At 40.4% G+C, this 14266-nt stretch overlaps 1 protein-coding gene across 2 annotated transcripts in view; it reads left to right on the top strand.

Annotated features, from left to right (window-relative positions):
• VGLL4 (vestigial like family member 4) overlaps positions 1 to 8361 on the top strand; it is a 178012-nt gene extending 169651 nt beyond the window's left edge. For both annotated transcript variants that reach the window (XM_073592366.1, XM_073592365.1), the window contains 3 exons: positions 202 to 421; positions 3984 to 4107; positions 5317 to 8361. In XM_073592366.1, coding sequence (XP_073448467.1) covers positions 202 to 421; positions 3984 to 4107; positions 5317 to 5582 — 610 coding nt within the window. In that variant the 3' untranslated portion in view covers positions 5583 to 8361. The remainder of the gene's footprint in view (positions 1 to 201; positions 422 to 3983; positions 4108 to 5316) is intronic.
• Positions 8362 to 14266: the final 5905 nt, after the last annotated feature.

The following is a 14266-nucleotide window of genomic DNA, read 5'->3' as shown; positions in this document are numbered from 1 at the left end:
TGTTTAGAATAAAAAAAAAAGTGGCGTTGCCCTTTAACATGGGTAATGACAGGAATTAAATCAAGATAAAAACTTAAGGCTAATAAAGTATAGGAAGTTTTTTGTAGATTGCACATGAGGTTTTTTTGGGGGGTTTTTGTGTTTTTTGTTTGTTTTGTTTTTTGGTGTAATTCAATATATTTTTTATTTTTTTTTTCCTAGAACGAAGAGTCTTAATGGGGATTTCAGAAAAGATCTGCGAGACCGAAGTCGCAGCCCAATAGAACGAGCGGCTGCTCCGACAATGGGGTTACATGCAAATCACCTGTACAGCTCGATTCCAAGCCTTAGTATGGATCAACCTCTGGCCCTCACCAAAAATAGTGATCTGTCCCGAAACCTAGGGATAACGCCCTCTATGAGCCCCGTGGAACGACAGCAGGTAAGAAGGTTGCTCAGCTAATATTTGGCAAGAAATGCTATATTGGCCATGAGATCAGACTCAACTGATCTTCCATTATAATTGTATCCAATATGGAGGCCCATTTTTAGAGCTCTGACAACCAGCAGAAATAAAATACACTGCATTTTCATGACTGTGTGCCTCAAAAGAACATAGGGGAGATGCAAATCAACTTGCATGTGACAATCGGGATGTCCATTCCTGCTTGAAAGACTAGATCTGTTTACATATGGCCAATTCTGGCCACTTGACATGTGTGAACCTTCCAGATCATACAGGTGAAGAAAAAATGGCATAATGACCACACATGAAGGTAGATTCAATTGTCCTACTGTATTTGATGCATTTTCCAGACTAGTAAGGCACAGTATATTGTAAAGCCGATGGGAGTGTAGGGAGCTATTCAATAGATTATACAGCCGGCACCCAGTTATTGTCTTCAGGCCTTCTAATTTTTTTTTTTTTTAAGAAATTAACTTTGTAACAGTTTCTCACCAAAGCCCAAAAATACTTTTGGTAATCTTTGGGTGACCCATGTGCATTGATAAGTGCTTTTCCTATTAAACACACAGAATAAAGTCAGAGATGCTGCTCTCATTGAGCTGCCCACTTGCTGATATTTTTTTGATATTTTTGATCTGGTAATACTGTGCATAACTGTCCCATGATACCTGTGCCTTTTTTTTTTTTTTTTTCCTCCCTTGTATATATGGAGGGTTTATGCTTTTTAAGTTCACAGGGGGTGACCAGGACACTGCATTTCTGGCACAATCAACAGATATTTTCTGTATTTGCTAGAAATGTTCTTGAATGCAGCCATCACATTTAAGGAAAGGTAAGCTGCAATATTATCTAAATTTTTTTTTATTCTTGAGTTTAGATAAACTTTAGTCATTGGAACAGTTAAATTGGTTTTAAAGGCAATAGGTTTGTTTTTTTTGTTTTTTTTGTTTTTTTTTACCTTAATGCATTCTTATGCATTAAGGTAAGAAATACCTTCTGAAAGCAGCTCGCGCCATACTTACCAGAGCCCGATCTTGATCCAGCGCTGTGCACTAGTGCCGAGGCTCTCTCCCCATCTCCTCATTGGCTCAGACACAGCAGTGAGAGTTATTGGCTCCTGCTGTTGAGGGAGCAGGGGTCGGGGCCAAACCAAGCTGTGTGTGCCTTTAGACTCAGAGGCGGCTTGGGAGCGAGCATGCATGAGTGCCCACATAGAAAGTGCCTTGCTATGGGGGCACTCAGCGGGGGGGGGGGGGGGGTTGGGAGTTCGGCTGCCTCCTTCCCCCTGCAGCTGGGCCACCCACAATGTGCAGCATACTTCACACATGCGCAGTAGTGAACCAGTTTCACTGCCGGTTTCCCTTATCCGAGATGGTGGCAGCAGCACCCCATGGCTGATTGAAAAATCAGCTTTGGTGAAAACACTGCTGGATTCGTGGACAGGTAAGTGTCCTAGTATTAAAAGCCAGCAGCTACGGTATTTGTAGCTGCTGACTTTAAATTCTTTCTGAAGCAGCCTGGAACTCTGCTCTAATCGAATTTGTCAATGAGGGGTTAATCTTGAAGGGCACCTGTACGAACAGAAATAGAGGCTGCCATTGCGTAGCCCCTAAAAATGCTAATCTCCTGACCCAGTACTTTGACTTCAGTAACAACATGCTGGTACTAGGTCAGAAGCTAAGTGGAAAGTCAGATCCCTAATTTGTGGCAGTAAATCAGAATCTATTGAAGCCTTTGGATCAACATAACAGTCAGTCATTGAGTATTTTCAAAGAGAATTCATCTATGGCAACCAATGTGTTTTTAGGCACAGATTTTGGAAAATGTCCCCTTAATCCACCCTCCATATATCTTTGTTTCATTAAAAACATTGGGTGGATAAGGTGTAATTGTGACCTTAAGTGGTGGTTTCTCCATTGCTGGCTTTTTTTTGTGTGTCTATGTTGTACTGAATGTTTTTTTTATTCTTCTCTTATAAGATAGGAGCTCAGTCAAATGAACTTGGTGTTTTAGGGATTAGGGATCTATATTTAGCTTGTACTGTTAAGCAAAGCAAACAGTCATGATTTTTTTTTTTTTTTTCCTGAATTAATAACTTTTCAGTAATAAGAACATTGAGATTATCCTAAGTACTAATGCTTTATCAGGCAGTGCGATTCTCTGATCATAGCATGTCTAGCTGGCTGCAGGCATAAGATGGCCATCAGGTATGAGTTCAGTCTAAGCATGTAACGGCCATCCGACAAATCCAAAGCACCAGGTTGCCGTGGCGACTAGTAATTACATCCTGGCACCTGGGCTTTTGTCAGCCCATTCACTGTTGGCACCAGGCACCATTAAAAAACCCTCCTCACTGCTGCCATCCCCTGTGTACTTATCTGTCTTGTGTAACATCATGCGCGGCCACGGTCGCCAGTGTGCATCTCAGTACACTTGAAACATCCATACACAGCCATGGAAACTGTGTAAAAGCATATACTTGGCAAGGGCTCCTGGCCATGTGACAGCACAAGACGGCCTCCTCACTGCTGCCATACCCTTTTGTGAAAGTTACTGAGGGCAGTCGGCATAATGAGTTTCCCCCATTAATACGTTTTTATTGTCATTCTTTCTGGCCAGCCTATAACCCGGCGTTAAGTTGGGGTTATTGGCTGACCACTCTGCTGTAAGTTAGGGAGCACAAATTACTTGCCTTGCCCCGGATGCTGCCAACCCACACTGCACAAAAAAACACTGGCTCCTAACTTATTAGCTGACTCCTAGATTCAGAGCAAATTTGTCAAGCCCTGATCTAAGCACTTTAATTTAACGAGACCCTTTTAAAATTTTAATATCTTGGGTCAGCAGACACACTGCCTAGTATGGGCAAAGTACGTGTTCATTTTAAGAGATTCCTACTACCCCAAAGTAATGGATTTCCTTTTTAGAAGGCATTGTAAATATACTTTTACTGTCCTTCCTTGCACTTCCCTTCTGCCAGAACCCACAGAATCCTCTGAAAGTTTTAATTTGCAAAGACTGTTGAACCTTACCCAGGGATATGCACATCTTACCCCGCCCTTCACACATGTGACCGCAATTATGTCTGGCTTAGCTAATGGCTACTTTGGTGCCAAGTGGTGTCACATGTTCCCCCACACCTGAAGATGGCAAGTATTTGAGGCTGTAGTAGCAGATTCAGGTTATTCTGCTTTCCAGCTAAGTTTTTTTTTTTTTCCAAAAACAGGTGCAGGTCCACCATAGAAGAAAAAATGCTATGGCTGCCTTACTCAACTTACTCTAAACACGTCTCAACTGTCTGTGAATTGTACCATGCAGTCTGTTGTTGGGAGACAACACTTGGTGGTGCAGACCACTTGGCATGAAGCAGATTTTGCAGAGTACCCTGTTAAAATAAAATCAAGGCAGTCAGATGATGAGTTTGCATGCTCATACTATTGTGGGCGCACTGTAGAACAGTAACTATTTTTTATTCTACAGTAAAATTATGTGGTTGGGTGTATTACTGTATAGTAATCCTGGCTTATTATCACTTTAGAACCGGCCATCGGTGATCACCTGTGCACCAGCAAGCAACCGAAACTGCAACTTATCTCACTGCCCCATCGCACATAGTGGTTGTGTGTCAGCCATGCCTGCAAATTACAGGCGACCGTCAAACAGTAAGTGAAGCCTATTTCCATCAAGTGCATTGTCAGATAGTTGGTAATCCTAAAACAACTGAAATCACTGTGGTTTACAGACTGAGTTTGAGATGATATATTTGGACTTTGGAAAAATGTTATAGGTTTCCCAGAGCTACAACTGCAAGTTACTTTTTCTTTTTTTTTTTTTTTTGTTTTTTTTTTTTTTTTGTTACTATATCTGTTACCTCAGTAAAAATATGGCCTAAGCCAGCCCTCAAAATTTCCGCTTGCATTTGGCGAGTGGAAAAATGATTGCTGGCAAACGTGGGATGCCTTCGGGGGGGGGGCGCGTGTGAGCACTGCTGACAGGCGGGGTTAAATAGGAGCCGTTCTCCTGGAGGAAGAGTGGCCGGCCAGATCAGAGCGGGGATTGCCTACTGTAACCACTTTCATTTGATTTGCTGTCCACTTGCCGTCACATACAGGCCCGCCTCCTGGCCAGCTACTTTGATGACATCACACATCCCGGCTTTGGACTGGTGTTCTGTCTATCAAAGTAGCCGGGCAAGGAGGCAGGACTGTATGTGATGGCGAGCGCACAGCAAATTAAACGAAAGCTGTTACAGCGGGCAATTCTTGCTGTGTGATCTGGCTGGCCGCTCTCCTCTTCCTCCACTCTCTTCCTCTGCACAAGTCACACTGCGTTGGTGGGCACTGGTCAGGCTGCGTTGGTGGGCACTGATGTTTATTTTTACAGCTTAAAGTTAAAAGTTTTATGCAGAATTAAGTGTCATTTTATGAGGGTGTGTTTGTGGGCAGAATTAGAGGCAGGGTAGGGGTTGGGTGGGGCAATTGCTGGCAAGTAACCCATAAGGCCTGGCTAGTAGCTCAGGACTTGAAATTTTGAGCCCTGGCCTAAGCTACATGGGTGATTTTTGCACAGGTGCTCACAGTTGCAATGATCTCTGGTGCAATATATTTTTTTTTTTTTGTCGTCTATAGCGGTTATGGCCATGTCAAACCATGATCCATTTTAAGGCCATGCAGTGAATCCGGTGTTCCCTATAAATTGTGCTCCGTAGTATAGAGCATACGTCACCCCCATGTAGATTAAGAATGAGGGTAAGCTGCCATATTCAACAGTGTTGCTTTATCCAAATATTGATCTGTATTACCAGCTGTGTGATGAGCAATAATATTGAGTATATATATATCTAATTCCCGTTTTTACTTTTGTCCATCTAGCTACAACTGCTTGCGACCCTGTGGTAGAAGAACACTTCCGCAGAAGCCTTGGAAAGAATTACAAAGAACCAGAGCCGGTTGCCAACTCTGTGTCCATCACCGGTTCTGTGGATGATCATTTCGCCAAAGCGCTGGGGGACACCTGGCTCCAGATCAAAGCCGCCAAGGATGGGGTGTCCAGCAGCCCTGAATCTGCCTCTCGAAGGGGCCAGTCCTCTCCTTCCTCTCACATGGTCAATCATCACTCCCCGTCTGTACTATCGTAAAGCGAATGTCTGCAAAATCAGGAGCAGCTACTTTCACTGGGCTTTCAAAATGATAACCATTAGTGTCAGGGGAAGGAGAGTTTTTTTACATTTTTGTTTTTCTTTCTTGTATATTTGCTTGCCACAAAGTGGATGCCTCTATCATGTTATAGCAGGAACTATTGTTTTCTAATGTAGCATCCTAACTTCCTGCCTCTGTTACCAAAGAAACCTCTAATGCAAGCCTGCTGCCCACTGACTGACCCACCACAAAAACCCATTCACATTGCGTTATCAGTTGGTTGACCCAAGTGCTGTCAGCTTACCAGCTTCTAGAACTAGAAAGCTCTGTGTATTTTAACAATTTTTTTTTTTTTTTTTTTTCATTGATTAATTGTATTGTATGTATTTACTTGAAAAGAATTGTCATGTCTGATTTGCACTATTGAGAGAGGATCAAGACTTCTTGTGAGAAGCTAAAATTTAGAGGGCAGACTGCTTATGAGTTAAGTGTACCTTTTGCCATTACAATACGTCAGCTTTTTTTGTGTGCCAATATCTAGTCCAGTTGCGATCAGTTCTTTAAAATTTAGTGGCCACATTGAGACATCTCAGTGATTATTCTCAGCAAGCGATTGGGTGAGCCTACCCTTTAAAAGGACAGCCTAAGTGAGTATTTAGGTGATTTGATGCTGATGGGCTGAGGCACACAGTGGTTTCTGGTTATCCCTTGGGAATTCAGCAAGATTTTCCAATGTGAGCTTCTGGCCATGCCCAACCATTTCAGATGCTGTAGGGGGGCCCTTTTTTTCACCATTTGATCAGTCCATCTACAGAGATCTAGTGCATTTTTATTCTGGGAAAAGTGGGCAGAGGGCTTCCTAGAAGTCTATAAAATATAGTAGGTCATCAAGGTATGTTTCTTGCAATTGGATAGCAAAAATGACTGAAGGTACCCACTGGTAGTCTGCCATCACTGCAGTTTGCGTGCGTCGAGGTCAGAAAAGATAATAGTGCATTAAGTGCATGTTTTTTGAAAACGTAATAGCTGGTAACTATTAATATGGAGACAAGTAACAATCAGAATACTTATTGTCCTCTTCAGATGTAGTTTATTTTTTAACGGTATAGTCTTCTGACATACTTACTGCTGGTACAGTTGTACTCATTGTAATATTTTATTTGGTGTTCACATTTAGCGGTAACCAGCTAGAGCCTCAGGACAGGCCTTGGTGAATTGATAATTGAATTCTGATAATGCGTGGTACAGGATGCTATGTGTTTGGTAAGCGATTGCTATAGTTGCTTTGCGTTCTTGTGTATAGTCGTTAGTTTGATAGCAAAACAGCGTCCTACAGGTTAGCTTGAGGACTAGTCGTGCCCCCAATTTCCTACCCTGTTATAAAACACTTTTTTTTTTTTTTTTTTCTCTCTATAAACTGCGGAATGAGTTTAAAGCTTTGTGTAAACTGGCGACAAATTTGTACATTCCTTTTTGTCAGGAACCTACCACAAGCATAATTTTTTTCCTGGTAGATATAAAATCGCTCCTGAGCTGATTTTTACTGCATAACACAAGGGCTTCTCTCCCATTGTGTAACATCTATATACATTCCAGCCTCCCAGTGAAAACGTAAAGACTTCTTTTTTTTTTTTTTTTTTCATTTTTACACACACACACACACACACACACACACACGCACACGCACACGCACACGCACACGCACACGCACACGCACACGCACACGCACACGCACACGCACACGCACACACACACACGCACACACACGTACGTTATTTGCAAGCATATAACTGGTTAGCGTTCAAAATGCAGGAGTGATTTTTAAAATTTTTTTTATGGGAGGCCCCTAAGCACATGTGGCCCCACCCCTCACACTCCAGCTGCTCCAGCCAATTATACAGACAACGCTGTCACAAGGTGGGGGGCATATATATATATATTCTATACTGTCCTCAACTCAAGACATTTCACTACTATGTTACTGGGTAGTCAATGCTTAAGTGTTTGCCATTCAGTGTAGACAGAAAAAAAAATATTTTAAAAAATCACCAAAAAAAAACTTTTAAATGAACACTTTTTTTTTATATAGGTAACTTTAAGACCATCGTTACGCTGTGCGTAAAGAATGTACAGAAAATAAATTTGTAGGTATTTTTTTTGGAAAACTATTAATTTGTTAATGATATGTAGCTATTTAATTTGCCCTTTCTTTCAATGTAATCATAAAGTTCTTTTTGTTTGTCTTTTTTTTTTTTTTTTTTTTTCTGGTTTGGAGTAAAAAAGTTGATCTTTTTTTTTGTTTAGATGTGTCTGTAATACAGTGATGTGCAGGTACACTTGTATACTATTGAAACGCTGCATTAATATTGGATAGCCACTAGCATGTCATTGCTGAGTCTGCCGAGTGTTACAGGGATCTGAAACATAGACGTGGGCTCTGGGTCAAGTGAACACATTGCTGTTTGTTATCCTGGACTTGTGTAAAGATACAAAATGGTTAAAGTAGTACAGAATCAATGTCCATATGGAACTCTGACTCCTTGTGGTGGTCTTTTTTTGTAGCTGTCCTGGGTGAAAAAGGCAATCCGATCACTGCAGCTGTACAGTAAATGTGACTCATTAAAACAATCTCATATGTGTGTTTTTATATATATATCTATCTTATACAAGAGCAGTCTTCTTAACTTACATGACTCTGCTGCCCTATCTGAGATAGGTGCCTTGTATACAGCACAGGTGGCCAAACCACACTTAAATAAAGACAAGCACTCGACAATTTTCTTGTGTTATTTTTATTTTTTATTTTTTTTAACTCCTAATTCATGGCATGGACATACACACATTTCTTCGGATTGTCTGTTTGTGATGCCAGATAGTGTGTTGCTATTTGTCAATGACATAATGTGTAATGTTACTGGTTCAGATGTATGAAAATGGACTCTTGTGTTTATAGTTAGCAGGATACATCAGACTATTGAAGTTGTACTAGTGTAAATTAAGATACATGGCTAATACAATATTAACTAAAACCGGTTTTGTAACAGGAGGTAGCTATTTTTGTGTACTTTGAAAATGGGAAGTGTTTTTTGTTTGTTTTTTTTTTGTTTTGTTTTTTTTGTGGGTGCAACAATGATTTGGCTTTGGCCAGAAAAGACACAAGTCCTTTTTTTTTTTTTGACCTTTTGTACGTCTCCATTAAATGAACAATGAGGGTTATCGTGTACCTGTTGCATAAATGCACTCGAGGAGCAGCCAATTTGTATGCCCAAATGGTTCTTTAGAAAGTAGTGACACCTATGCCTGTCGTCACCCAGAGTCTAGCAACTTTTCATGCTCAACAGGTGCTCTTTAAATCTCACCTTTCAGCCACTAGATCTAGTGGGAATCAAGGCAATACAATTCCAGGTTTTAAGATCAAAGTGTTCTTGATACCAGTGATGGACAAAAATGATTAAACAAAAGTCTGGTTTTCCATGGAACAAATCATGGGACATTTTTCTACATTTCCATGTTTGTAAATCTGTAATATAGCATTCTGTTGTGGCCCTGTATTTGTCTGGAAACAGAAAGGAGGAAAAAAAAGTTTGGCAGGCCATCTTTTTTTTTTTTTTTTTTTTTTTTTTTTTTTTGTATGTTTTAAAGTAGCCTTAAAGAACAATAAAGTGCTCTTAAATCACACGCTGTGTTAATGTTTGTTTTCTATAAATGTATACTCAGACAGAGTATGTGTTTAAACATGGTATATACCTCCCCTCCATATCAATTCCAGGCTAACCAAAAAATTGAACCCAAGTGACTTGCCTAGTGACCTTAAACACATTGCAGCCAGGAAAGTCTGAACTGGTTCACCCTGAATAACTTATTCCAGGTCAGTGACTCGGTAAATAATACAGCCGGGATCTAGATGTATAGCTCCAGATATTACATTGATCAAAACAAGACCACATAGGTAGCTCTCTTATTTTCATCCTCATGGGTTCACTTTAAGGCCCGATTCACACTGGTGCGACATGGGATCCAACTTTGAGAGCACAAGTCACATGACATGTCAAAGCAAATGTTTCCCTATGAGCGCCATCTTAACTGATGCGACACAAGTCGCTTAGATTTTAGAAAAGACTCCTGCACTACTTTGATACTACTTCAGTGTCATAGAGTGTAAAAAGTCATAGTCAGACTGAAGTTGCAGGGAAAAGTCAGATTAGAAGTCGCGTGACTCATGTCGGAACAGTGTGAACCTGGGATGTCTCCTACCCTTAGCATGAGCTATTACATGTGAGTGCCCACAATTACCTGTGGGAGCCTCCCATTGCTTTTTAATAGGGATGCCTCCCGTAGCTAATCACGGGGAACCCCTGCTGGGGTTCTCGCATGTAATTGGAGTCGGGTGCATTCGCAGGTGTGAATGCACTCTAAATCTCAGCATAGGCATTAGATGGCAATCAATCTTGATTTTGCAAGACCAACTACCAAACAATACATCCTTATTAGATGCGAATACCAAAATAAATGCTTATATCTAGTGCTGCGCTGCGCTGCGCTGGGGAGCAGGGGGGTATTTTCCCTCTGAGTCAGTACTTTTAATGGCCTTGCGTAGAGAGACTTCCCATTCAGACCAAGATCAGAACAGGACCTGCAGTGACTGACAGCTGCTAGGTGTTCTAGAACTGCCTAGGTGCTATTCAGACCTGTGATCACTGAACCAGACAATAGGAAGTCTTCCAGCTCCAACTTTCTTGGCATTCAGTCACATGACATCTCAGCTGCAAGGAACCACATTGGAAGTCAATGCTGGATGGTTTGAAAGGTGTATCAGAATAAGCCATGTGGTTTGGGAATACCAGTCTTTCAACTTAGCTCAAAGGTTTAGTCGTCTCCTGCTTATATCATCCAAGCACACATGTTAATTGTATAGACAACCTCAGAGCGGATGTTCTGATATGGGGGGGCTTTATTGGGTGTCTGTCATAGCTTGAGGTGACAATTGTTTATAGAACATTGTGACATGTTCATTTAATAATTGAATATACTATATGAAGTAATGATGCTTGCAACTTAAAGTGCTAAATATTGAATAAATGTTCATTTGGCTGGATTTGAAGGAAGATGAATTTCAGAGATGATTGGGTTTGAGATTCTGCTTTTGTCCCTGGACTCAAAAAAAGGTTGAAGGCGTGTTGTACATTCAGGATGTACAGAGACGTTCGAAGGTTCAGAATGTATATTAAGCAAGTACAAAATGTCAGTAGTGAAATGGACGTGCCTTCCAAAATGTTTTATGTACATAAATTAAATGGTAGTGGGACACACCTTGCTGTCCTAAGCCCTGATTCTTGAGTCTTAAAAGCTAAACCATGTGGCTATGGAATTTGTAAATTACAAGAAAAGCCGTAAAATGCCTTGAATTGAGTATTTGGAGGTTGTCTGACAAAACTCTGTGGCCCCTAGATCCAAAAAGAACAATCTTGCCTTCATCAGTCAACAAAATGTTGTGACGTTTCTCTGTAGGCCAGTCAATGTGTGCTTTGGCAGATTGTAACTGTCCTCAGCACGTCCTACCCCCCCCCAACAATGGGGGCTTCTTGCCAATAGCGTGGCTGCACATAAGCATCTTCTAATTGTTACAGTACTCACAGGTAGCTTTAGACCACCTTTGATCACCCTGGAGCTGATCTTTGGCTGATCTTTGGCTGAGGCTTTGCTATTATGGCTATTCTTCGATCTATTTGAATGGTAGTTTTCCATTTTTTCTTCCACACCTTTTCTGGTTTTGGGTGCCATTTTAAAGCATTTGAGATAATTTTAGCTAAGCAGTCTATAGGTTTCTATACTTTGTTTTCCCCTCCCCAATCAACTTTTTGATCAAAGTACACTGTTCTGCACAATGTCTGAAACAACCCATTTTTCTGAGAGAAATGCACTATACCCAGCATGTACAACATTTGCTACCTTCGTCCTTAAATAAGGACAACCTGTTTTTTTTTTTTTTTTTTTTTTTTTTTTTTGGGGGGGGGGGGGGGGGGGGGGGTTGTGTTTTTTTTTGTTTTTTTTTTTGTTTTTGTTTTTGTTTTTTTTTGACTGAAAGACCTCACTAATTGAATGCTGCTATTTTGAACACACCCATTTCAGTTAATTATTTAATTACACCGAATCAACAGCATGCATGTCATGACTGTTGCATCTGTTGGTTTTCTATTAATTTAAAGTGTAGTAGAATATTTGCCATGTAGTAATATAATTTATACCAAAAACAGTGATCTGGTTAGTGATGTAGGACTGTTATTATATTGAACACAACTGTATATAATAGATTAACAATAGGTATGCCTGGAGGGAGCCCACCCCTCCTTAAAGGTATTATGACGTACTGGACACCCAGCAAGAGCGCAATGGCAGCAAAGGTATCCAATGTATCTCCTTACCAATTCACCAAAAATACAAGCAAATGGCAACCACTCCACTCTATAACTGGCCTTTGCAGCAAGGAGCACATGGAAGGGTCATGCATGTCAACAAAAAAAATCCCATCTCACTTGCCAGACAGACCAAAATTTTGCACATGTAGCTTGCATTCTACATACAGAGGGAAACTTCTTGGAGGAATAGGTTTTCAGTTGCCATCCTTTAAAGTGATTAAACTATTTTTTTTTCCCCCTTAGCAACTGAATAAGTTGCTTACTGAGCGTTTAGCTTCTTTTATCTCTGAATCTTTGCCTGTGCTCCAGTTTAGGCTGGTAACGTGACTGCTGTTTCAGGTTGGCTCCTACTGAAACACCCTTGCACTGTGTGCATCAGTAGTGAGACACAGCCCCTATAGCCTAGGAAGATGAGTGAAACTCCCCTTCTCCAAGCAGACTGTCTGGAGGCTACACTGTCCGCTGTTAACTTTCTTGTGAATACTTCATGTTCAGGGAAAGAGCCAGTGGCATTAAATGTTGTAAAACTAACACAGTGCGCACAAAACATTTACCAGTAAGCTGTTACATTTCTACCCCCAGCACTTGTAAACTAAAACTGCTCAGGTTTTAAAAACTATTCTTTTTTTCTTTCCTCTTTGATCTTGCACATCACTAAAGAGAAATACAAAGTTGGTAGAGAGTTGCGACCCTCTCCTCTTCATAAATTATTATTTATTTTTTTTGGGGGGGGGGGAGGGTAGGGGAAGTCACATTCTAATAAAATTCACAAATACAGCAGGGGATTAAGTATACTCTGATTGGGAATAATTCGAGGGGGGTGGGGGGTGTTAATTAAAAAAATATATATTATTAAAGTAAGGGTAATAAGATGCACCATATAATTTGGAAAATATATATATATTTTTTTTTCTCTCTTCGGGGGGGTGGCGGAATACCCTTAATTCTTTTGGAAAGTATTTTGAGATTGATGTGTTTATACTGATTGTGGTCTTTATATATGTCTTATTTTTATATGTATTTTAAAAGGATGTTTATACATAAGAACTTGAAATGACATGGAATGTTTTTTGTATATGTAAAAAAATATCTTAATAAAAATAATTAACTTAATTTATGAAAAGCTACAGTTGTAGCCATTATTCATAAATTAGTATTCTATGTATATTGTAAAAAAAAAATAAAATAAACTATTTTAACTCTAGATTAGATTATCCACCGTAACTATGGAACAAGGTCATGATGGTGTCTGATGTGGCCCAATAGCGAATCCATTAATGCCTCCAGCACCAATATCACTGTGAGGTTTATCTCAAAGAAAATTCCATGAGTGGTTCAGTATGTTAATTGCCTTTTTGTATACAGGTTATAAAATTATGAACAGGTTTGTTTTTTGAGAATACACTCTATATAGACTATATAGTTGAATACAGTACTTAGAACTCTGCCTGAATGTTAAGTACTGTATTTCACTATATAGCCTCAGTTTACTGTTATAAATAAATGTAAGATGCAAAACTCCAGTAGGTGCAAAAAGATGTCTGCTTGCCCCCTTTTCAGTGTATCCTTACTGTGGATGGATGCGGGGTGTAGCAAGATGGTGGCAACAGTATGTCACACATTCTGACAAGTTACCGAACCTGACAGAACACTGGGTTGAAAATTCTATGCTGCAAGACACTTGGGCAAGGTTTACACAGTACATGGTCGCCTCCTGCCATCATATCATATGACTTGGGCTTAGCAGTTTGGACATCCAGGTACCCAGTGCTATACAGAGGCGACAGATGTTAAAGGAAACATGTTTCCTACGCCTCCCTTCCGCCATTAAAAAAAATTTAAAAAAAGTGTCACAGGCACCCTCTGGCGCATTAACCTACGAGTTGTCCAACAACTTGCCATTCTGATTCCACTACTGCAAAAAATTGACTTCTGGAAACTTGATTCTTGCACACTGCCAGGTATGTTCCCCCACCCCCATGTGATCGAACTTGAAAATTGAAACTGGGTGAGTGTCACATTTTCCCTCAGTTATTTCCTTTTGTACCACTTATGCCACCCTAGATTGTAAGCTCATATGAGCAGGGCCCTCCTGCCCCTCTTGTAACTGTACTGTCTCCCCTAATATTGTAAAGTGCTGTGCCAACTCTTGGCACTATAAAAAGCCTGTATTATAATAATAATGTTCCCCTGTACTCAGAAGTACTGGGATTAAAAGCCAGGTGAGGATTGGGGTGGCAGGCTACACCACTCCTAATAAGTTAAGA

The sequence above is a fragment of the Aquarana catesbeiana genome, linkage group LG07 (assembly GCF_042186555.1).
Source record: "Aquarana catesbeiana isolate 2022-GZ linkage group LG07, ASM4218655v1, whole genome shotgun sequence".
Classification (NCBI taxonomy): domain Eukaryota; kingdom Metazoa; phylum Chordata; class Amphibia; order Anura; family Ranidae; genus Aquarana; species Aquarana catesbeiana.
This window is presented reverse-complemented; position numbering and strand designations above follow the sequence as displayed.